The sequence below is a fragment of the Contarinia nasturtii genome, unplaced genomic scaffold, assembly GCF_009176525.2.
Source record: "Contarinia nasturtii isolate CC-2019 unplaced genomic scaffold, AAFC_CNas_1.1 Cnas_scaffold_695, whole genome shotgun sequence".
Taxonomy (NCBI): Eukaryota; Metazoa; Arthropoda; class Insecta; order Diptera; family Cecidomyiidae; genus Contarinia; species Contarinia nasturtii.
Window position 1 is genome coordinate 8,392,182 of NW_022198046.1, and position 23,140 is coordinate 8,415,321.

Here is a 23,140-nt window from a genome sequence, read left to right on the forward strand (position 1 = left end):
GTGGCTGTTTTGGGTAATATCAACAGCAGCAACAACAAAACTCTTATACACAATGCCAAAGAACATGCGGTAGGGTAAATGCGGCAAGTACTACGCATCACACACTCACACACACAAATTGTACGTTTGTGTATTGTAAAGCAATGTGCTCGCACGTCAACACCGAGAACACACAACATTGATTGTGTTGCGACGACAACGGCTACCTCACAACCGGCCGGTACGTTACGTTCGTATATAACGCAACAACATTCATTTTCGCTTTGCGCGAATCGATTCATGAAATGCGCTGAATGTCAAGAAAGTTTTACTGTTTGTATACATAACATTGATATATTATATCCATTTTGACTATTTTATCTCGTTCACTCGTACGCTCGTTCGCTTTCATTTCGTTCGATTTTTTTGAATAGATAGCTCGCATATTTTTGGGTATAATATAAATACACAAATAACCATTCAGTCGTACCGTGCCATGCCTGCATCATCACCAATACACCCAGATGACTTATGACATACACACACTCTTTCTGCATCAAGTTGAAAACACGAATTAAGAAGAAGAAGAAGAAAATAATAACAAAGACGATAAAATGCGAACAAAACGAGAAATAGTTCAAAAAAAAAATGTGCTTTGCCACAGAAATGTAATAAGGATAGAAACGTAGTTTTATTTTCACATATTATCGGTAAACTGAATGTATAAATAAAAAACGGTCGAAAAACAATTTGATATTTATCATAGGCGATGATGAAATTTGAAAGCAAATGGCTTTCCGCAAAAAAATCGGTTTCAATTTTTTTTAACGATACGTTTAATTATTCATGTGATTTAAATCTGGTTTTGATTAACCCATTTGATTCGAGTTTGTTTCGAAAGGGGCAATTCGTGTTGAAAATGTTTAGATTCCATTTATTTTATATTTTCACATAGTTTTTGCCTCTGAGGGACTCGAGATTCAAACGTGATTAAAAATTCTCTATCTCCTATTAAGAAAAATGACCTGTTCCATATATGATAAAAAGCCATTTGAAAAACGAGATTTTTTTTGTTTGTTTAAATTCCAAATAGCTTCGAGATACTGTTAATATGCTCATAGCTCCGTTGTCGTCATCATCATCATCGTTGTCGATTGCATTCTAGTTTGGGAGAGTGGCTTGGAATGTGGGTGCCCATTTCAATCAATCGTCACAATTTAGTACGCAGTTGAAGAGCGTTTACTTAATTTATCACTTAAATGAATACCCAAGAACTATTTGATCTAGTTTTGTACGCATGTACCAAACACGCAAGCACCGTGTACCGCATAGGCATGACATATTATCTTCACCCCATAATCAAATTAAGATTGAAATCTTTCAATTTATGTAGAACAATGCGAAAATTATTTTCAAAGCACATCTAACATTTATTGTACGCATTACGCGTTTACAATTCGAATGGAATTGAATAAAATAAGTACTATTGTCAGTCGTTATTCAAACCATTCAAACACAATATAAACACATAAGTTGGCAACGCTTGAAAAGTCATGCGACAAATGACAAATGGAAAATCATAACCATCACATCATAAGCCACCATTCATCTCGTTCGCGCCTTAATTACGAATTCATGTCATTCATTTTTCATTTCGTTGATGCTTTTGAATTGACAGCGTGCGACATTGCGTGCATGTACATGTTGAAAACTTTGAAATTCAAATCGAATTTACCTATTTTTAGGATTTAGATATGATTTGTTTTTCTTGCACAGTTTTTTTTTTTTGTTTTATTTGTAGCAAATCCTGCATTCAAGAAGCGTATTTGTCATGTGAGTGTGACACAAATTTCAACAAGGGACGAGAAAAATATCAAAATGTTATGATATTATGGCATTTTTTTGAAATACTGATGAGATTAAACCTATTAACCTCTCTCTCTACCTTTATTTCTCTTTTTTGAACGCAATGGAAAGCCTGGTTTTCTAACGGAAGCGTTGCCAAAGTTCATGTCATCGAAATCAGTTCAGCCCAAACTCAAATAAAAATAGCTAAACTCAACCAGAAGGAAATAAAGTGAAAACAAAAAAGGAAGGAAAAAGTAGCAGTGACAACGAAAACGCGCGCTGTTTACAACGACAACACGATATCATACATAAATGAGAAAAAGCAAAGCACAGAAAACCGTAGAGAGCAACAACGAAAAAAAAAATCAACAGTATTCCGCTGTCACACATTTTCACGTAATAAACTCCAACAACATAGCGATGGTAATGACAATGAACGTGAAATGAAACGGTGTGCTTCTTCGACACTGCAAACCGTACATATATGTATAGCACTTTATATTTGCAGCGCGTGTGTACTACGACATGATTTTGAGCACGCACACATTGCTATGGTGCTAAAATAGGCGAACAAGCTCGGTAACACAAATTAAACAAAAATCACCGAAAAAAAAATAGAATATTTGCGTTACATAAGAGAGAGAATTGGGTTTGCAATAACTGCTAATCTACACTAATAATTCATAAACCTTATTTCTTTCACATTTATCATCTAATAGCATGTGGCGGGCGGAGATAGCTAAACGCATAAATACATGAGCAAACCTACCAACAACGTGTATAATCGCAATACATATACTGTATAATTGGCTGCCAGAGAAATAATAATTCAAATCTGGTTGCCGGAGAATTAAATCTCTCTAATTCATTCACTCACTCATTCTCTGCCACAATTATTGTTACGATTCTAGTTTGTACAAATGTTCAATTCATGTTAGAAGATTCATTACAATTATGTTGAAGCAATCCACTTTGTGATTAAATTTAATATACTTATTCTCGTTTTTTTTCTCTATATAAAATCCTGCAATTAGTCAAAAACCAAAGTAAAAACAAAAGTATACTGATAATAGTAATAATAATAATAAAGTAAGCTTATAGTGTTTTTGTATGTACCGACATGATTCACATTGGCATTTGCGTTCAACATTTCGGTTGAAAACAGTGATAAATACACATACACACCTGACAACGGTTCCGTACATATGATGATGATGGTTGATAAAAACAGAAGTCTTAGCGTGTAGAACGTGCCGACGCCGTGTCGAACCTGCAGCAACGCCATAAATGTGGATTTTTGATCATTTGATGTCACAACGAAAGAAGAAGTACAACAATTGTTTTTGTTTTTGTTTTCAACAACAACAAAAAAAAATTTATCAAATCAATTTGAAAACGGCTTATATTCTCTTTCTCAATGGTTGAGATTTATGAATTGGCGTTTGCCATCAACAGTTATTTACCGTTCAACTACAACACAATATATATTTCACGCAATCGGCACAGATTGCATTTTGAAAAATCCATATTCACAATTCACTCGATAAATTGTTTGGGAATTCACAACGAGATTCGTTGCCTCCGCTTATGTTCTTTGTGTATTCTTTTTTTTTTTTGCAGTAAAGAGATTCCCCTTTTGTGTATTGGTCTTTTATATAGTCGCAAACACTTGAAATATAATCAATAGAACCACGTGAAACAAAACAGTTTGTTGGCGAATTTTGTAGATTCAGTCACATAATCGTAAGGTAAACAAGTGTACTTTTTTCGTTATTTTTTATTAGCTATCTTAAGAATCAGTGTTCGGTATATATTTATTTTAATAAATTTATTTTCGGCTGCCATTGATCACTTCAAACACATGTTTATTATAATATCAATCTGCGTGCCAATTTTTTCTTTCATCGGTTTATTTTTTTTTAAATGTTCATCGCTATTTCTTGTAAATAATTCGATTAAATATAGCTAAAAATTTATTACTCAATTGATAGAAAAATAGACGCGTTAATCACGAAGTCTGTCGTTTTGTTTTTTTGTTCTTTTTCTATTTGTCTCTACACGAAATCGTAAATGGAATTTACATCAGAAGGCGAAATCTATTACCCACAACAATTTATTTGTTATGAAATGATGAACACAGAAGGAAAAAAAATTCTGTTGCGTTCCGCACACAAATCACGCAAAATTCAAGCACTTTCCACGCATCACTTTAGTGAGAATAAATTTTTTTCTCTTATTTTTTTCATTAAAAATGTATATGAAAACAAATGATCAATTTGTGCACAAAAATCGATTCCCAAACAAATTATTTGATTTAGTATTTTATTGCATAGGGAAAACAAATAGATATTTGAAGAACAAACACACTCTGTCACACGGTTTGTATTCGTAGTAGGTATTTTTACATTATCAAAAATTCATTGAATGAGTTAAATGCGAAGTTCGTGTTTACGCATCTAAACAGTTGGTGCGCCATTGAAAAACTAAGAAGCTAAATGATTCCGTAATGCAGAGAACATGAATTGTTTTCGATTTAATACGGCCGCAGCAGCTGAAGACTTCCACGCACACGTATCACCACTACATTGAACGGTTGTGCGCTTGATACGCATTCTATATGAATCGGATTTTCGTAATAAAAAGGAATCGATATGCTTCCTCTTACATGCCATACGGTGATGTGTGCATGCTGCTACTACTCTGCGCCTTAAATGTACGTGTATTGTGATTGTATACATAAGTATGCAATAGCTCGAATATCAATTCGTACACAGGCACACACATTTCAAACGACAGTTACTGAATACCCGTGGTCACGTTCGATGTTTGCGTTAGTCGATGGTTGGAAATTGTTTTTTTTTTCACCATTTTTTTTTTATTTAAACATCAGATGATTCGTTCACTAGGAGATGGAAAATGGAAAAATATCATGTAAATGAATAAATTTAAACTTTTCGAAAAGTAATATTTATTTAAACATCCCATTTTAGATCAATGTTGTGGTGAAAGATTTGAAATAGAACGCACAGAACGCAAAAGTCTTATCGCTGCGTTAAACTTCAGTATTCAAAGAGCATTTACAAATGACAGATAACTCTTCACTCATTTCACATTGGATAATCGGCAGACAATCACACTTTTTTGAATAATTCTGCTTTAAGATCAATTTCTATCATTTTCGAGGAAGAATTTGATTAAAAATGGCAACATTTAGTGCAGTTAGATCGATTTTCAAGCCAGGTATTTTAAATTAATTCCAAATCAGCAAATAAATCGCAATTTTTGGTTAAATTATTGATTGAGGTTATGTAATAAATTTCAGCAAATCGCGTATTCTTGCATCATGCCTTTAACAGCAAAGGAGGTGCTATGTCGCAATTTTACAACTTCCAACCGATTTTCCAAAGTCGTTGCTATTGTGAAAAAAAAGTTTTCAAACGTGACAAACCACATTGTAACATCGGAACCATTGGGCACGTAGATCACGGAAAGACAACATTGACAGCTGCCATCACCAAGATATTAAGTGAAAAAGATTTGGCCGAAATTAGAGACTACGATGAAATCGATAATGCACCAGAAGAGAAGGCCCGTGGAATCACCATTAACGCTGCCCACATCGAATATGCCACTGAAAGTCGTCATTATGCTCATACGGATTGTCCCGGTCATGCCGATTTCGTTAAAAACATGATTACTGGAGCATCTCAAATGGATGGTACTTGACTCTTTTTTAATTCGTTTTTTTTTTTCACTTTCTCTTTGCAAAGAGCACGCTCGTCGAACGATGATTTCATTTGTTTTTTTCAATCAAAATTTTAGGAGCAATTTTGGTGGTGGCCGCAACCGACGGTGCTATGCCACAAACTCGTGAGCATTTGTTGTTGGCAAAACAAATTGGTGTGAAACACATTATTGTTTACATAAACAAGATCGACGCAGCGGATGAAGAAATGGTTGACCTGGTTGAGATGGAAATTCGCGAATTGATGAGCGAAATGGGCTTTGATGGTGATAATTTGCCAGTCGTTCGAGGTTCTGCATTGAATGCATTAGAAGGCAAAAATGCTGAAATTGGCTCGAATTCAATTACGAATCTATTGAAAGAGGTTGACAGCTATATTCCAACGCCGGAACGTGAATTAGATAAACCATTCATGATGCCAGTCGAACATGTATTCTCAATTCCAAATCGTGGTACGGTCATCAGTGGCTTATTGGAACAAGGAATCATTAAGAAAGGAAACGATGTTGAAATTGTTGGATACAATAGAACGGTTAAATCGACAGTAACTGGCGTCGAAATGTTCCATCAATTGTTAGAACAAGCACAAGCCGGTGATCAGCTGGGAGTATTAATTCGTGGTGTAAAACGTGACGATGTTAGACGTGGAATGGTTTTAGCTAAACCGGGATTATTAAAAATGAACGACCATGTGAGTAAATATGATGCAAACTGAATTGAATGTTGATTGAATTCAATATAACTTATTATTAACTGGGTAAAATTAACTTGAACATCAAATATTTTGTAGGTTGAAGCGCAAGTTTATGTTCTTAAGAAGGAAGAAGGTGGCCGATCAAAACCATTCGCGTCATTTGCCAATATGAATCTTTTCTCAAAAACTTGGGATTGTATGGCTCAAGTTTTGGTGCCAGAAGGATCAATTGTCATGCCAGGCACACACGCAAAGTAAATGATTTTAACTCAAAAACTCCATTTCTAGTCATATTTAATCATTATGATATATTTCATCTTTATTTCGTATCTGATAGACTCACATTGAAACTCATTAAGCCCATGGTACTCAACAAGGGCCAACGTTTTACCATTCGTGATGGCAAAGTTACAGTCGGCACTGGTGTTGTGACTGATCTAAATCAACCACTCACAGAAGACGAACGAGTTGAAGTGATGGGTGGCAAGAAAGCCAGAGAAAAGGCTGCAAGAAAAGAAGCCGAGAAAGCAGCAAAAAAAGCTTCAAAGAAAGGAAAATAAATATTTTAATCCATTTATAGTTGTACACCACTTATTATTGAAAATTATAGCATTTAATGTATCACCATTGGAAAATAAAATTTAACAAAAAATGAACTATATCAGTGAGATTTTTTTCGAGAAAATTATATTTTGGACAGCAGGATATGGAAGTAGTTTGCCTTGCTCTGATGGAATAATAAAAGAAATATCACACATTATTTCCACCTCTCCATTCATAATTCTCGTGAACATAGCGTTCGCTACTGTTTTCGCTTTAAAACCAAACACGTACATTCAATAGCGCATTATTTTTTGTTTAGCTTACTTCGAACCGTCTTTTTTTACGCTGTGTTTTTCAAACAATCGGCGCTCAGTTCAGTTTGTATACGGCCACTGTGGAGGAAGGTACGTTTGTTAACTGCACATTTTTATTTCATTTTGCACACAACTTTTTCAGTTTTTCAAAATAAGCATTTTTATTTTCTTATAAATTTCGATTTTTCTACATTCAATATAAAAATTTCATTTATAAAAATAGAGTGAATGGTTTTGTTGTTTAAAAAAATACTCTTTAATTGTTTTACGTAAGATAAAATCTATTTTAAAATTGCGTATAAAGTTTTGTGTGATAAAATCTTTGAAATCTGGGCTTGACAATAAGCTTCTGACATCGTTAATTTAACGGACAAAAATCAAGAAAATTAAAAAAAAAATATTTTTTCGCAAAAAATAAATAAATTATCATATCACAATATGTTAACGGAAATAAATTCAATTATAAAGAAAACCTTGCATAAAAATTTTCCGATCATAAAATAATCATCATCAATGGTACAGCAACAGTTTCATCTTTTATCACACGCATATATCTCCCTCCTTCCGTACTCGCTCCGGATTTAGAATATTTTGTTTAATAGCTACCAGTTTTGTTCAAGCCGAAAAATGTGTACGAATACGTCATGGTCAACAAGTTAAATTGAATGGCCGATAAAAACTACAGTTGAATCGAGTTAATATTACAACATGCATTACAATTTGCAAATTTTGTTTAACCAGTTTTCCTGTGTGGAATTGCATCAGGAAAATTGTGCACGCAGACGATTATTTATATCGGATATTGCTATAAATACAATTCAATTTTTAGAATGGTAAAAATTAAAGGTAAGGTCAAACGACCTTTTAGGATGGCATTAAATGGAATCGAAATGAATAATTCAACAACCTTATAACCTTAAAAAACTGCAAGTTGGTATTAAATTCAAATTTAAATTCGAATCGCATTTCCTTTTGTTAAGTTCATAGACTCGTCGCTTTGGTATTTTTTGTTAAAGAAACATTGTATTCGTAATTGAATTATTGAATTTTTAGTCGCATTTCGAAAGTTCCGTTTGATGTAAGTTAAATGTATCGGCGAGCGGTTGTAATTGAATTACCATATCAAAAACACGATGAATTTATTCACCTGAGCATGAATAATTACGAAATAATCGGCAAACATATTTTTTTTTTTGAAGAAATCCACATACATACACTTGAAACTATGCTCAATGTAACATTCAGTGTCTCATGAGCGTATAATAATAACAAGCAGCAATTATGAAATGAAGAATTGTATGCAAGTCCGAGTGTGTTGTTTTCCATTCATATGCGGAAACATGCAATGAAAAAGATATTATGCAGAATCTCATGTACATTCGCCAGTCAAAACAAAAACAAAAATCATTCGAAAACACGCAACGAGTGAACCAACTACAACAACAACAGTAAATCGAGCGATTTTAGTACAACACATTTTCTTTTCCTTCTCTCTCTCTCTCTCGTCCGTATTTTGCATCTAGTCCAAAACGTCAATGTCACTTCGTTTTCGTTTCGCATTGATGTTTGTAATTTCAACAAAAAAAAAACCACATACACACGGCTAGTGTGATCAAATTGCCAGAAATGATTTCGATTTTGTGCAAAAGTTGTATAACAAAACAAACAAATAGCGTTAAAAGTATCAATCGGTATTTGAATATTTTAAGTGGAAATCAATTGTCATATTCAATATGTAAAACGAACGAACGATATTTGCTGCGAAATTTTACGACAAAAACAAAAACATTATTAGCGAGCACACAAAATGATGACAGTGTGAAAAAAGATAAACCAAAAAATGGAAAACTCGGAACAAATATTTTGAGTAATGTGTTTGCCAAGCGAAAAAAAATTCCAACAGCTCCAGTGAGTCAGTCATCTTTTGATTTGTACAATGGGCCAGAAATCACATCTACTGAAGTGATTCGGGCGATGATGGCCTATATTTGGCCAAAAGATAATGAAATGATTCGACGTCGTGTTGCACTTTCGCTCGGATTACTTGTTGCTTCGAAGGCTATAAATGTATGTGTACCGTTTCTGTTCAAAGCAGCTGTTGATAACTTAAATATTCTCAGTACGGCTACGGTGCCCGATACATCGTTGACAATTTGCACATCAATCATTCTTGGTTACGGTATAGCTCGTTTAAGTGCGGCTGGCTTCAGTGAATTACGTAATTCCGTTTTTGCACAAGTGGCACAGCATTCAATTCGAAAAATTGCTACAAATGTGTTCATGCACATGCACAATCTTGATTTGAGATTTCATCTCAATCGGCAAACTGGAGCAATCAACAAAGCAATTGATCGCGGTTCACGTGGCATAAATTTCGTGCTAACAGCAATGGTATTCAATGTGGTGCCGACCATTTTCGAATTGGCCTTAGTTTCAACAATTCTGGGTATTAAATGTGGACCAGCATTTGCTGGTATTTCATTGGGCTGTGTTGGCGTGTACGCTGCATTCACATTGGCAATAACATCGTGGCGAACAAAGTTTCGTGTGTACATGAATAAGGCTGAAAATCAAGCGGGCAACAAAGCCATCGATTCCCTCATAAACTATGAAACGGTGAAATATTTCAACAATGAAAAATACGAAGCCGAACAGTACGATGCAGTTTTACAAAAATATGAAGCGGCCAGTTTAAAAACAGCATCAAGTTTGGCATTATTGAACGCTGGCCAACATGCAATTTTCAGCGTTGGTTTGACTGGCATTATGTATTTGGCCGCACAAGAAATTGCTAAAGGCAATATGACTGTTGGTGATTTAGTGATGGTGAACGCATTGCTTTTTCAATTGTCGATACCTCTGGGTTTTTTGGGCAGTGTATATAGAGAAGTACGTCAAGCCGTACTTGATATGAGTGCCATGTTTCGTTTGATGAATGTCGAGTCTGCCATTCAAAATAAACCGAATGCACCGCACTTGTCAATTGGCCGTGAAAATGCTGCGATTACCTTTCAAAATGTGTCATTCGAGTACGAAGCGGGCAAGAAAATTTTCAATGATTTAAACTTTGAGATTCCAGCTGGCAAAAAAATCGCTTTTGTTGGAGGAAGTGGAAGCGGTAAATCGTCGATGGTACGACTTTTATATAGATTTTTTGAACCAGATTCAGGAAAAATTAGCATCGGTAATCAAGCAATCGACGATGTTGATGTGGATAGTTTGAGAAAAGCCATCGCAATCGTGCCACAAGAGTGTGTTTTATTCAACGATACAATCGAATTCAATATTCATTATGGTGATTTGAGTAAAAGTAAGGCTGAAGTTGAAGAAGCTGCTCGAATGGCTGGCTTACACGATTCCATTATTAAATGGCCAAAACAATACGATACGCATGTTGGTGAACGAGGCCTTAAATTATCGGGTGGCGAAAAACAACGTGTTGCTATTGCCAGAGCCATTCTTAAAGATGCACCAATTTTAATATTCGATGAAGCCACAAGTAGCCTTGACTCAATCACAGAGCATAACATTTTACATGCTCTGGTCGAAGCAACAAAGGGTCGCACCAGCATTTGCATTGCACATCGTTTATCAACGATTCGAGATGCCGATGAAATTCTGGTGTTGGACGGTGGACGAGTATGTGAACGAGGCACACATCAACAACTCATTGATTTAAATGGATTATACTCCAAACTCTGGGCTGCGCAAAGCAAATTTCAATAATAATTTTTTTTTATACATTTATAATTATTTTAAACATAATTTCGATAAGTTTTCCCTGCTGCTGAATGATATTTTATTCAAATAATGAACGTTGTTATTAAACAAATAGTAAGATATACTAATAATAATATTTATATGCTAATCTGATCTGTGTAATTAAATGTGGAGGTCAGCCATCTAAAAATAAATATTTTTTTATCTTTACAGATTAAAAACGCAATAAAATGTCTTTAGACGAGGTAAAGATTTAAATTATTGAAAAAATACACAAGTGACTGCTAAAAATAAACATTATGTCATTTAGAGATTCAATGAAGCCGCTGAGCGGGTAAAATTGTTGACAAAACGACCAACCGATCAAGAATTACTTCAATTGTACGCCTTTTTTAAGCAAGGGACATTTGGTGATAATAATACAAGTAAGGTGACCAATTGAGATTTGTTTTGGTTTTTATTTTCAAAAAAATCACATTTAAAATTCTTTTGAATTTTTTATATTCATATTTTCGTACGTTTTTGTTTATTTATCAAACAGGCAAGCCAGGAATGTTCGATTTGAAAGGAAAGGCCAAATGGAATACATGGAATGAGAAAAAAGGAATGAGTCAAGATGAAGCCAAAGAAAAATACATTGCATTCGTCGATCAACTTATGGAAAAATACAAGGAATAATAAAAATACACATCTAAGTCGTTCGTTCAATGGTTAATATGTTTTTATTTTGCCTGTTTATTATCGTTTGAAAATAAAGAGGATGTATTGTTAAACTTGCTAAAACCGTGTAATTTAATTTTTAAAATCAAAGCAAATGCATTGAATCGACCAATATCACCTAGTTCAGTACTAGATCGTTCTAATACAATCTACTACATTACATGTAAAAATGAGGTATCATATGACATTTCATGTTGACAATGTGTCGTCGTATTGCATTGAACATTTCTTGACAGTTCGTATTTTTCACAACATCGGATATTAAACACCGTATTCGACTCGAATCTTACGTAATTTTTTATAAATTAGAACCAAAAAAAGGCCTAAATCTTAAAATTCCATTTCAATTTTTAGTTGTTGATGTCCATCTAGATAAAGAGCAAAATTTAAAAATGTTACGTCTTTGCCTGAGCAAAACATTAAATGGTGGTAATGGTCGATTATTATTGGCTGTAAGAGCAAGCTCATCGACAGCAACACCAGCCAAAGCACCCGAAAAGATTGAAGTTTTTGTTGATGATCAAAGTGTATTCGTTGAACCAGGAACAACTGTGTTACAAGTATGCTGTAATTTAATTGCGACACATTTAAAAAGAAAATACAATATTTTTCATTGAATTCTCATAGGCGGCTGCTCAAGTTGGTGTAGAGATTCCACGATTCTGTTATCATGAACGTTTGGCAGTCGCTGGTAATTGTCGAATGTGTTTGGTTGAGGTTGAAAAGAGTCCAAAACCAGTTGCCGCTTGTGCTATGCCAGTGATGAAAGGATGGCGCATTAAAACCAACTCAGAAATGACACGACGCGCCAGAGAGGGTAAACGAAAACACACTGAATATGAAAAATATTGATTATGAAAGTGAAATATGAAAAAAAAAAATGTTTGTTTATGTTTCAAAAGGTGTAATGGAATTTTTGTTGATGAACCATCCACTTGACTGTCCCATTTGTGATCAGGGTGGTGAATGCGATTTGCAAGATCAAGCCATGGCTTTCGGTTCAGATCGATCTCGTTTCGTTGACATTCATCATACAGGCAAACGGTTTGTGCAAACTTTCAAATTATTCGTTTTGCCACAAAATTTTACACATAATATAAAATGATTTTAGTGCTGTTGAAGACAAAGATATTGGCCCATTGGTAAAAACCATCATGACCCGTTGTATTCATTGTACACGTTGCATTCGATTTGCATCAGAAATTGCTGGTGTTGATGACTTGGGTACCACTGGTAGGTTAAAATTCGGCTCGGTGTTTAAAAAAAATCAAATTTGTTATAATTTTGTATTGGTAATTCATAGGTCGTGGTAGTGATATGCAAGTTGGAACCTATGTTGAAAAATTGCTTCTCTCTGAATTGTCTGGAAACATTATTGACTTATGTCCAGTCGGTGCTTTGACCAATAAACCATACAGTTTTGTGGCACGTCCATGGGAAATTCGTAAAATCGATAGTATCGATGTACTTGATGCAATCGGCAGTAATATCATCGTCAGCACACGTACAAATGAAGTGTTGCGCGTAGTGCCACGTGAAAATGAGTCAATCAACGAAGAATGGTTGGGCGATAAAGCACGTTTCTCATGCGATGGATTGAAACGTCAACGTTTGATTGCCCCATTGTTGAAAATCAACGGTGAATTGAAAGCAGTTGAATGGGAAAGTGCATTGATTGCTGTTGGTCGTAATTTACAAAAAGCAAATGGTAAAGTCGCCGCCGTTGTTGGTGGTTTGGCCGATGTTGAATCTGCGGTTGCTCTAAAAGATTTATTGGGCAAATTCAATTCAAATAATATTGCCACTGAAACTACTCTTCCAAAAGCATGTGCTGGTAATCGTTCAACTTATATTTTGAACACACCAATCGCCGATATTGAAGATGCTGACGAAATTTTATTGGTCGGTACTAATCCACGTTATGAAGCACCAATTTTGAATACCCGTCTTCGCAAGAGTTACGTTCATAATGAAGGAAACATTTCATTTATTGGACCCAAAGTAGACCTATCATATAAATATGAGGTATTACAATTTTTATCGTTTGTTTTTATTCTGTGATTTAAAATGGAATGGTATTTTTAGTACTTGGGAGATGATGCATCACTCATCAATGACATCGTTAGTGGAAAACATCCATTGTCAAAACGTTTGGAAAGTGCAAAAAAACCAGTCATCATTGTTGGTGTTGATCAATTGGCTAGACCGGACGGTGAAGCAATTCTCACAGCACTTTATGAATACGGAAAGAAATTGTCTAAGAATGTGAGTTATGGAGACGCTTGCCGAAAAAATGATTTAAAATAAAAATGGTGATCTTTTTTTTAAATTTCAGGGATGGAATGCATTCAATGTATTGCAACGCAATGCTGGCACAGTTGGGGCTCTTGACGTTGGAATTACAAACACCGTCGAAGATGTGATTGCATCAAAACCAAAATTGTTATTCCTGTTGGGTGCTGACGATAATCAGATCACACGTGATAAATTGCCATCAGATTGTGTTGTCGTTTATCAAGGACATCATGGTGATGCTGGTGCTACCATTGCTGATATCGTATTGCCAGGCGCAGCCTATACAGAAAAACAAGGAACATACTTGAATGCCGAGGGTCGTGCTCAGCAAACATGGACTGCTGTTACCGCCCCAGGTTTGGCTCGAGAAGACTGGAAAATCCTTCGTGCGCTCAGTGAAGTTGTCGGCCAACCATTGGCATACGATGATCTTGACGATATTCGTGCCCGCTTGGAAGAAATTGCACCACATCTTACCAACTACGGCAGACGTGAGGGAACACAACTTGCCTCGTTACCAGCTTCGGTAAGAAAATTTCATTTCGACTTTCAATCATTTCTACACTACACATTTGATTGATTTAATATTGTCCTATTTTACAGAAATCAAAAATTGGAAGCAACAAAATCGACATTCAACAAAAAAAATTAGATGATTATTATATGACTGATGTTATTTCAAGATCGTCGCCAACCATGGCCAAATGTATTGCAGCTGTCAGAAAATCAGCTGCAACCGCAAGCCAATAGATGAGATACAATTTATAAAATCTTTCTTATAATAATTTTAAAAAAAAATCTGTTTTAATTCACAATAATGTAAAAATGCAAATCAGGAATACGAATAAACGTACTTCAACTAGTGAAATTAAATTGAAATTTTATTTTGACTGGATTAAACTGAAATTTATTTACATGACAAACGATCACTATACTTTATTTATACAGTGCCGTCAGAAAGTTTGAGACCAAGAGCAAAATTTTCATTTCTTCAAAAAAAAAATGCTATTATTTCAATTCGAATTGCATTTATTTTGATTTTAAACTAATTTTCAGGAAAAAATACATGAAATACTGTCAAAATAATAATATATTATGATATTTTTCCAATAATTTTGGTGGTTTCCGTGAAGACCGGAAATATAAAAAAATCGAAAATAAAATCGGATATTGGCATTAAACGCATTCAAAACATTTCAAATCACAGTCAGACAGGTTGAAGTTTTCCGGTTTGACTTATAAGATGTCTAATTTAAATGTCAATGATGGAATAATGTTGAATAAGATCACCTGATGTATGGTTTCGGTCATATGGCGATTTCATCACTTCTGTTGCATAAACGTGAAAGAATTTTTGTTTTCAATGCTTAAAAATGGCCAAATTCAAGCAAATTCCTATCGAGAAGCGAGCATAAATTGAAACATTGCGAAATATGGGTAAACCGTAACGTGAAATCTCAAGAATTGTTGGTGTTTCCAAGACAGGCATTGTAATAACAATCAGTAGAATCGAACAAGCTGGATCATATATTGACAGAAAACGATTGGGTCGCCCAAAAAAGACAACAAATAACGATGAACGATTCGTAGTAATGCTGAGCACACGAAATCGATTTCAGTAACATCAGTCAAATCAATACTAAAGAAACATGGTCTAAACGGTCAAATTGCGGTAAGAAAACCATTGCTTCGTAAAGGAAACAAGCAGAAACGATTGAATTTCGCTCGAAAATACAAGTATTGGACAGTCAAACAGTGGGAATCGGTCCTTTGGACCGACGAATTCGAGATTTTTGGTGGAAATCGCAAACAGTATGTACGTCGTAGAGAAAGTGAACGATTCGATCCCAAGTGTGTTGTATAAACAGTGAAATATGGCGGTGGTTCGGTGATGGTCTGTGGTGGATTCAGCTACGATGGCGTTGGTGCGTTGGTGTAAATCGACGGAATAATGAAGAAAGAGCAATACCATAATATACTGCAGCGAAGCGCTATTCCCTCAGGTATCGGTTTAATTGGATACGGGTTCATTTTTCAGCAGGATAATGACCCGAAACACACTTCTAAACTTTGTCTCAACTATTTGGAATCCAAAGAAAATGAAGGCGTGTTGCAAATCATGGATTCGCCACCCCAATCTCTCGATCTCAATCCTATTGAGCTTTTATGGGAAGAGCTGGACAAAGGGGTCCGAAAAATGCGACCAACGAATCAAACACACCTCTGGCAGTGTCTAGAAAAGGCGTGGAATGAAATTGAAGTCACAAAATTGCATAAACTTGTCGAACGGATGCCTAGAATCTGCAAAGCGGTTATAAAATAACGCGGTGATCATTTTGACGAAAAACGGCTTATTTGATTTTTTTCAGTGATCCACAAAATTATCGGAAAAATATCATAATATATCATTATTTTGACAGTATTTCATGTGTTTTTTCCTGAAAATCAGTTTAAAATCAAAATAAATGCAATTCGAATGAAAATAATTGATTTTTTTTTTGAAGAAATGAAAATTTTGCTCTTGGTCTCAAACTTTCTGACAGCACTGTATGTCAACATATGTCATATCTGTAGTGAATGTTAAACACAACAAAGATGGAATTTTGTTACAAAAAATTACTTCAATAAATTAAATTAAAAAAAAAATAATAATTCGTAACCGAAAACTTTCAAATTATGAGGAGACAACGTCAAGTATGTTCATATAAGAGAAAGAAAAACCCAAATTTATCGGTAATGCGACAAGATGTTTTAACATTGACTTATCAATAGTATCTTGTTTATTTTGCAATTTTATTATATATGTCTCTTCTTTTTATCGATAGGCTCTCATTCGAATATTCATTCAGTTTCGTTAACTAGATCACAGAGCATTCAACTACCTAATGGTGGTTATTTACAAATGTCACCAAATGTAAGTAACAAGAATTTTTTTTTGACGTTGCACTAAAGGAGCGAGTACGACGTTTCCCCCTTTGCTAAGCGAAATAAATCCGATATACGGCGCTGATTTAAATGTCACTCTATGTCATTCCACAATGATACATTTTTTGGCTTGACAATATATAAGCTCTTCATTCAACATGCATAATTTTTGAACGGTCGAGTAAAAAAAAGAAACATATCATAAAATATTCTTCTTACGTTTATCATAAAAATTCTCTATATTTTAAATTTATTTGTTTAAAAATAACAATAATTTCAATTTTTTTTTTCATAGATTGAACAAGAATCTAATGTAAAAAGTAATACCAATGCGACACCTACCGTTAAAATAGAAAAGGAAACTTATTTGGAATTGTAACATTTTGGTCCGCCATAACAGCATCTTCGTTTTGCTTCTCTGTGATTGGTCAAGTAAAACGAAGATGCTGTCATGGTGGACAAAAATGCTACAATGGATACCAACTAAGTTTCTTTTTGCATTTTTACGGTAGGTGTCGCATTGTCATTACTATTTACATTAGATTCTTATTTAATCGATGAAACATTTTTTGTTGAAATTATTGTAATTTATAAACAAATTAATTTTTTTATAAAAAAAAAATTTTAATAAATTTTTTAATGAAAAATGTTAGAAAAATATTTTATGACATGTTTTTTTTTCAACGATTCAATAATTATGAATGTGTATGCATTTTAAATGAAGAGCTTATATATTGTTAAGCCAAAAAAGTATTATTGTGAAATGACAGAGTGACATTTACATCAGCGCCGTATATCGAATTAATTTCGCTTGGCATAGGGGGAAATATTTTGACAGATAGTACTCGATCCTTTTGATATTTTTTCTTTCATAGGGTCCACCTATGATTCATACAGCCAATGTATATTCGCCAATTCCATCTTTAACAACAGCTGATAGAGTTGCAGAACTGCAAAAAGAAAAAGTGAACAAAACGGCGGAAAGGCAACGAATCATAACTGAAATGGAAAATGTCAATAATTCGCGCGACCGTATTCAAAACGCGAAACGCGACTCAAAACGGTTGCATATCAAAGCAAGACAATATTTCGTTACCAAAGGAATAAAGAACATTAACTTTTTATTATACAAAATGTGTAAGTTTCGTTTTGTGCTGATCCGATGGAAATTTTTTACCCCCAACATACCCCCCAAAGGGTTTTTAGAAATTTTCACTCCTTCATAGTGAGCCTGATATATGAGACACCCTGTAGATGGTAAAAAATTGCGAAAAATGGAAAAAAATAATAATTTTTTTTCTTCGATTTACAAATACTGCTCAATTTTCTATGTCACCTGGTTAAATCAGAATGAAAAAATCCGCATTCCTTATCATCCAAATCACGATTGGCATCCGCATATTATTTAATGGGTGTTATTTGCCTGCTAAATGGCAACCTTATATGAAACTCTCGGAGACTCGGTATAGAGCACAAAAAGTGAATTTTTTTCTCAATTCTTATGCACAACTAAAAGGCCTATTGTTGACTGATTGTAAAAGTTTGCTATTTCTGTCACCCAAATCGTTGTTCAATGCTATCTCGCTCACCCTTACATGTAATTTCTCAATGCATGGTGTTTACAAACAACGTTCTATTGACACACAACTGCGCAATAAAAATTGCTGATACAAGCCATTTGATTGTGTATGAAATTTGAGAATAAGAAGTTTTTTTTCACTTTGTGTGTTCTATACCGAGCCGTCGAGAGTGTGAAATATTTATACCGTTAAACTGCGTCGCATATCAAAGCGAAACAAAATTCTGTTACTAAAACAAGGCAGAACAGTGGCTAGTTATCAGCACAAAACGAAACTTACACATTTTGTATGATAAAAAGTTAATGTTCTTTATTCCTTTGGTAACGAAATATTGTCTCGCTTTGATATGCAACCGTTTTGAGTCGCGTTTCGATATGCGAGTAAACAATAAGTTGTTTTTATTCTAGAGCGTTCAATAATATGATTAAGAAACTTTAACGCTTTATTTCCGTAATTTTTTTTATACACATTTATGACTTAACTATTTCGATTGGCTGAAATGCATTGAATCAATTAAATCAAGAGAAGAGAAAAAATCCTAGCTTTTTTCTACAGAACTTTATATATATATATATGTATTGAATTGCAATTTCTTTGTTTCATTAGAAAATAAAAAAAACTTTCTGAAAAACGGAGAAATAAATAAATCCAAATTAAAATGCACTCGGTTTAAATGAAATTGTGTTTTTTTCTGTTTGAGGATTCGATTCGCCAAACGACAAATAAATGAATCCAACAATTAAACTAATCTAATATATTCGTTCGTAGAAGAGCAAATATGCCTGAGCATTGAGCACTTTCTCTTCCGTTGTTTCCATAACATGAGAATCAGAGACATAGTACCATTTTCCTTCTGGTGGTGCTGTCATTATTGGTGGTGTATCTCGTTGATTGGTCGATCCAATGCCAGAGTCCGACGATGATTCTGATGTCGCATCATCGCTATCGCCAGCTTGAAGTCGATTCTCCTTTAAATTAGTCTTTTTCAGTGCTTTTTCCAAACGTGCTTTTTGTTCATCAGTTTGATCCAATTCGACCTTGCTACCTTGCGGCAGGAATTTCCAACGTGGATCGTCTGGGGTTAGGTTTGGTCTCACCTTTGTGCGAGGAAAAAAATCGAAATCAATAATCACACGATATATTTAATTTATTTAAAAAAAGCCACTAATATTCTTACCTTAACATATGCAACGTAATGACCACCGTACATTGAACCCGAGTGTTCAACAATACCATACAGTGAGTATGTTAATTTACGTTGATACCGATGCACATTTGGAAGTGTTTTAACTTTTGATGCGCAAAACGAGGCTAAATCCAAAAGCAGTGGGAACGATACATGTTTGGTCATTTTACGGAACATGCATCTTGGTCCAACCTAATAAATAGCATTTAATGAGTGAACATTGAAATGAAATTGAGATAAATTCATTGCCAACCTGGAATCGTTTTAAATGCAATATGAGCACCGCCGGCGGACTTGATATCAAAAATTGTTTGGTTGCATTGGTATTTATTGTTTTGCCATCTTTGCCATTTATCCGCTCCGAACAAGCATCGCAACCGACTTTATTGTTGCCTGTCATCAGTTCAAGTGCGGTAAAGTTGTTTAAACAAGATTGCACCGAACACTCACCATCCTCGCACTGATATCGGGGCGCAATGGTTGAGCTCCAATCAATATAGCTGTGCAAGCGTTTTCGTTTGCTTTTCGCTTGTTTATCTTTTCGATCGCCCAAATTCATCTGTTGAAAACTATCTAGCAAAGATGTTGGTTCCGTTGTTTCGATTTTATCTTCGTGGGAAATTTGCTGTACAAGTTCTTTGCCAGCTTGCGCACTGATGCCCAATTCAACAAATTCACTATTTCCCGTTTTGGATTCTGAAAAAGAAATATTTTTAATTTTCGCGTCTCTTGATTAAAAAATCGTAATGTTTACCATTCAAATCCTTATTCACATTTTCTGGATCATCATCCTTTTTTTCCGATTCGATATTTCCATTGCTATCAATCAATTCAAAGTTAGTCGCTTTCTTTCCGTTGATTTTATTTTTCTTTGCATTAAAATCTTCACTCAAATTATCTTCAACGTCTGCATCAGACTCTTCTTGCGACGATGAACGATTTTTCTTATTGTTCCGTTGTTCATTTCTTAGGTACTTATTCGGTTTTATGATCGAGCTCAATTGATCTGGACTACTTTTACGTCGAATTGGCGGCGCTGGTTTTTCAGACGTAACCGGTAGTGATAAATCGAGGAAATTTTCATGTCGTGACGATGTATTGTGACAATCTTGACATGTAAGCGTTGAAACTAAGAACCCCCGAAACACTTGTTCCGGACATAAAATTCGTTCATTCGCTTGTTGTCCATAAAATTTGCACTTTTGTCTAACTTCATCCGGCACCGATTGCAAGTCCTTTCCACGATAATCATCGTAATAGTTTAGAAATTCCAAAATAACTTTTTGATATCGCTTCAAGTCTTCGGTTCTATGATTTAAAACGAAAATATTACATAAAATGTTGGCCATGAATTCAAGATAAAATGTGATAAAAAACTCACTTAACACCCTCCAGCAAATGTCGAAGCAATTCATGTGAATCATGTTGATCGCCGCCACTAAATTGTGGGCACATTTTTGTTAATGAAGAAAATAGTTTTCTTGGATTATACACACCGCCGCCAGATTGTAATTCTTCCAATGCTTCGGCAAGTGCAGATGTTAAAGGTCCCCATGATTTTAATTTTCCTGAAATCGGGTCCAATTCAATATCCTCATCTTTAAGTTTAAATTTTCCGCCCGGCAACGAGAATCTAGTCATGGTAACATGAAATTGAAAATGACTTTAAATGTTAAATTGAATTTAAAGAAACTCACTCTTCATCGGGTTTCGAAAGTTCTTTGAGCGTCGGCAATAAAAACGGTGTCTGTGCCAAACATTGCATGACCGAATTAAAAAAGCAGGTATTTCCGAGATTTGATAGACCACGAACGCGTGGCAATTTGTTTATGTCGTTTGTTAGTACACGTTTTGCTTGGCCCGGAATGCTCGAGCTTGAGCTCAACGAATGTACAATACTAATCGAGTGTCCAAGCAACGATTTCATCGCCTCTTTATTGATTTGGGGTGCTTCGCCTTCTTTATCACCGTTCACTAAAACTGTGGAAGCACTACTGTCACCATTCTCTAGTGGTGCAACGGATTTGATGGGCGATGATTTTGATTTTGCCAATTCCGATTTAACAAAATCAATGCATTGTTGTAAGTTGGACTCAATGTTCAATACGTCTGCATCACAATCGTAGCACCAAATTTCCGACCTAAAGAAAATCAATTTCATTTTATTTGATATGGAATTTTAATGAAAAATGTTTGCTTTTAATTACGTTGTGGTATTCATAGCAATTGCATGAGATTCGGATCTCGGTGTCTAAAACGATGGAAAAAAATTGATTTTTGACATTTAACATGTACGTTTTAATTTAATTAAAATGTGTCGTATGCTAACCTGATAATGTTTAAGTGCGTGTTTGTTAACTGTTCGACCGCACAAATGTGAACCGCATTTTAAGCACATCCACAACGAACGATCATATTCATAATCGCCTGTATCAGCATCACCGTTTGACATTTTTGCACAGTCAACGCATTTTTCATTTTCCACCACCGATTTCTTGAACATTTTTCGCAACGATTGAATATTGACGGCCCGTTTGATGTGTGTACATTTTGGTGAACCATTTTTATCCGCTTTGAAATTCTCATCCGACGACGAATCACTGTCGTTGACGTGCGGGTCACCTTGTCTTCGTTTTTTCACCATTTTTGTTTACATACACATTCGCTGTAATCAAAATCCAAATTGAAATTTTATCAGAAAAAAATTCATTTGCAATTTTATTGCGGGAAAAAAAGATATCAATTTTCATTTCACTATCATAGAAAATTCGAATTTAACCTCACTTTCTTACTCTTTCCCACTCTATCTCTATAAAACGCGAATTTGCATTTCATTACATTGGGAATGGGCAAGCGATTGAACTATCGTGCAACAACAAAAAAACTAAACAAAATTATGGAAATGCAAAATGAAATGATAATAACATTCAAAATAGCAAGCATAACTTCACGTCGAAATAATAAACAAATCGAGTGCATAACAAATGCACAAAAACTTCTTTGTCTTTTTTTACACACAAAGAAACTTCAAGGTATTTTGATTTTTCGATAAAAAAATTTAAGAATTTTTGGTCACCAATTTTGATTAATAACTTAAAAATTAATTTTTAAGGGGGGTTTTAATTCAAATGCGTAACAATTATTTTTGCGTGGATTTCTACACAAATATTTGGTGTCAGCAATTCTCTTTAAATAAACACCTTTGTTACGGAATCCAAAACACAGACAAAATAATTTTCTTTGCCTTGAATTTAATTGTACTTGTTATCAGTGCCAGTTTTCACCTACCTTTAGCTGTTTATGATTTACCGTTGTATCGATTTTATTTTACTGCAACCAAATCACTTGAATCAAGAAAATTAACTTAGCAAAACGTAAAATTAAAATAAATTCTTTTTTTATGACCAAAGGAAATCAAATCATCGTGTTGACAGATAGACCAACTTTTTTATATAAAGTATTTTCAATTCATTCCAACTGGATTCCACTTGGAAAACAATGACACAAGTTCAAGCGCCGACCACCAGATGCGCTGACCGTCACATCAACCAATGTCTAACGTGAAGTTGGTTATTTTGAATTCGTTTTTAT

At 34.6% G+C, this 23,140-nt stretch overlaps 6 protein-coding genes across 9 annotated transcripts in view; 4 read left to right on the forward strand and 2 right to left on the reverse strand.

The window, feature by feature from the left end:
• The window catches only part of LOC116341177, a 57,799-nt gene extending 53,511 nt beyond the window's left edge, over positions 1–4,288 (reverse strand). Inside the window, exons 1-2 of one of the 2 annotated variants that reach the window (XM_031768095.1) lie at positions 3,931–4,288; positions 3,013–3,760 (exon numbers count right to left, since the gene is read on the reverse strand). In XM_031768095.1, the coding sequence (XP_031623955.1) occupies positions 3,013–3,112 (100 nt within the window). In that variant the 5' untranslated portion in view covers positions 3,113–3,760; positions 3,931–4,288. Of the gene's footprint in view, positions 1–3,012 lie in introns of both variants that reach the window. The other variant, XM_031768094.1, reaches the window with a different exon arrangement.
• A 610-nt stretch (positions 4,289–4,898) lies between these two features.
• Positions 4,899–6,925, forward strand: LOC116341180 (elongation factor Tu-like). The gene is made up of 5 exons (XM_031768100.1): positions 4,899–5,067; positions 5,150–5,545; positions 5,650–6,263; positions 6,363–6,520; positions 6,604–6,925. The coding sequence occupies exons 1-5, from the start codon at positions 5,028–5,030 to the stop codon at positions 6,824–6,826; spliced, it is 1,431 nt and encodes a 476-aa protein (XP_031623960.1). The 5' UTR covers positions 4,899–5,027; the 3' UTR covers positions 6,827–6,925.
• A 188-nt stretch (positions 6,926–7,113) lies between these two features.
• On the forward strand, positions 7,114–11,626 carry LOC116341181 (acyl-CoA-binding protein homolog). 2 transcript variants are annotated; one of them, XM_031768101.1, is made up of 4 exons: positions 7,114–7,213; positions 11,057–11,088; positions 11,154–11,268; positions 11,385–11,626. In XM_031768101.1, exons 2-4 carry the CDS (start codon positions 11,074–11,076, stop codon positions 11,519–11,521), a joined length of 267 nt encoding a protein of 88 aa, XP_031623961.1. In that variant the 5' UTR covers positions 7,114–7,213; positions 11,057–11,073; the 3' UTR covers positions 11,522–11,626. The 2 variants fall into 2 exon arrangements, with proteins under 2 accessions (XP_031623961.1, XP_031623962.1); XM_031768102.1 differs by lacking the exon at positions 7,114–7,213 and adding an exon at positions 10,872–10,957.
• LOC116341179 (ATP-binding cassette sub-family B member 7, mitochondrial) lies at positions 8,155–10,863 on the forward strand. Its single transcript, XM_031768099.1, has one exon. It carries the CDS (start codon positions 8,750–8,752, stop codon positions 10,847–10,849), a length of 2,100 nt encoding a protein of 699 aa, XP_031623959.1. The 5' UTR covers positions 8,155–8,749; the 3' UTR covers positions 10,850–10,863.
• A 101-nt stretch (positions 11,627–11,727) lies between the features above and the next one.
• LOC116341178 (NADH-ubiquinone oxidoreductase 75 kDa subunit, mitochondrial) lies at positions 11,728–14,726 on the forward strand. Of its 2 annotated transcripts, XM_031768096.1 has the most exons (9): positions 11,728–11,853; positions 11,918–12,123; positions 12,191–12,380; positions 12,466–12,607; positions 12,675–12,796; positions 12,867–13,588; positions 13,649–13,828; positions 13,899–14,384; positions 14,462–14,726. In XM_031768096.1, exons 2-9 carry the CDS (start codon positions 11,956–11,958, stop codon positions 14,606–14,608), a joined length of 2,157 nt encoding a protein of 718 aa, XP_031623956.1. In that variant the 5' UTR covers positions 11,728–11,853; positions 11,918–11,955; the 3' UTR covers positions 14,609–14,726. The 2 variants fall into 2 exon arrangements, with proteins under 2 accessions (XP_031623956.1, XP_031623957.1); XM_031768097.1 differs by lacking the exon at positions 11,728–11,853 and having other exon boundaries at positions 11,860–12,123.
• A 4,290-nt stretch (positions 14,727–19,016) lies between these two features.
• On the reverse strand, positions 19,017–23,005 carry LOC116341235 (ubiquitin carboxyl-terminal hydrolase 16). Its single transcript, XM_031768179.1, has 9 exons — positions 22,838–23,005; positions 21,879–22,214; positions 21,757–21,800; positions 21,247–21,690; positions 20,931–21,182; positions 20,304–20,857; positions 19,803–20,245; positions 19,541–19,741; positions 19,017–19,460 (listed from the first exon to the last, which is right to left on the reverse strand). Exons 2-9 carry the CDS (start codon positions 22,191–22,193, stop codon positions 19,113–19,115), a joined length of 2,601 nt encoding a protein of 866 aa, XP_031624039.1. The 5' UTR covers positions 22,194–22,214; positions 22,838–23,005; the 3' UTR covers positions 19,017–19,112.
• Between the last annotated feature and the right edge of the window lie 135 nt (positions 23,006–23,140).

Bases quoted from the DNA above. Each gene is read 5' to 3' on its own strand.
- LOC116341178 (XM_031768096.1), top strand. From the start codon at position 11,956: ATGTTACGTCTTTGCCTGAGCAAAACATTAAATGGTGGTAATGGTCGA. The intron at 13,589-13,648 runs GTATTACAATTT...TGGTATTTTTAG, and splicing joins ACCTATCATATAAATATGAG to TACTTGGGAGATGATGCATC. The intron at 13,829-13,898 runs GTGAGTTATGGA...TTTAAATTTCAG, and splicing joins GAAAGAAATTGTCTAAGAAT to GGATGGAATGCATTCAATGT.
- LOC116341180 (XM_031768100.1), top strand. From the start codon at position 5,028: ATGGCAACATTTAGTGCAGTTAGATCGATTTTCAAGCCAG. The intron at 6,264-6,362 runs GTGAGTAAATAT...AATATTTTGTAG, and splicing joins TATTAAAAATGAACGACCAT to GTTGAAGCGCAAGTTTATGT. The intron at 6,521-6,603 runs GTAAATGATTTT...CGTATCTGATAG, and splicing joins ATGCCAGGCACACACGCAAA to ACTCACATTGAAACTCATTA.
- LOC116341179 (XM_031768099.1), top strand. From the start codon at position 8,750: ATGATTTCGATTTTGTGCAAAAGTTGTATAACAAAACAAACAAATAGC.
- LOC116341235 (XM_031768179.1), bottom strand. From the start codon at position 22,193: ATGGTGAAAAAACGAAGACAAGGTGACCCGCACGTCAACGACAGTGAT. The intron at 20,858-20,930 runs GTGAGTTTTTTA...TTTAAATCATAG, and splicing joins CATTTGCTGGAGGGTGTTAA to AACCGAAGACTTGAAGCGAT. The intron at 19,461-19,540 runs GTAAGAATATTA...CCTCGCACAAAG, and splicing joins ATTACGTTGCATATGTTAAG to GTGAGACCAAACCTAACCCC.
- LOC116341181 (XM_031768101.1), top strand. The intron at 11,269-11,384 runs GTAAGGTGACCA...TTTATCAAACAG, and splicing joins ATTTGGTGATAATAATACAA to GCAAGCCAGGAATGTTCGAT.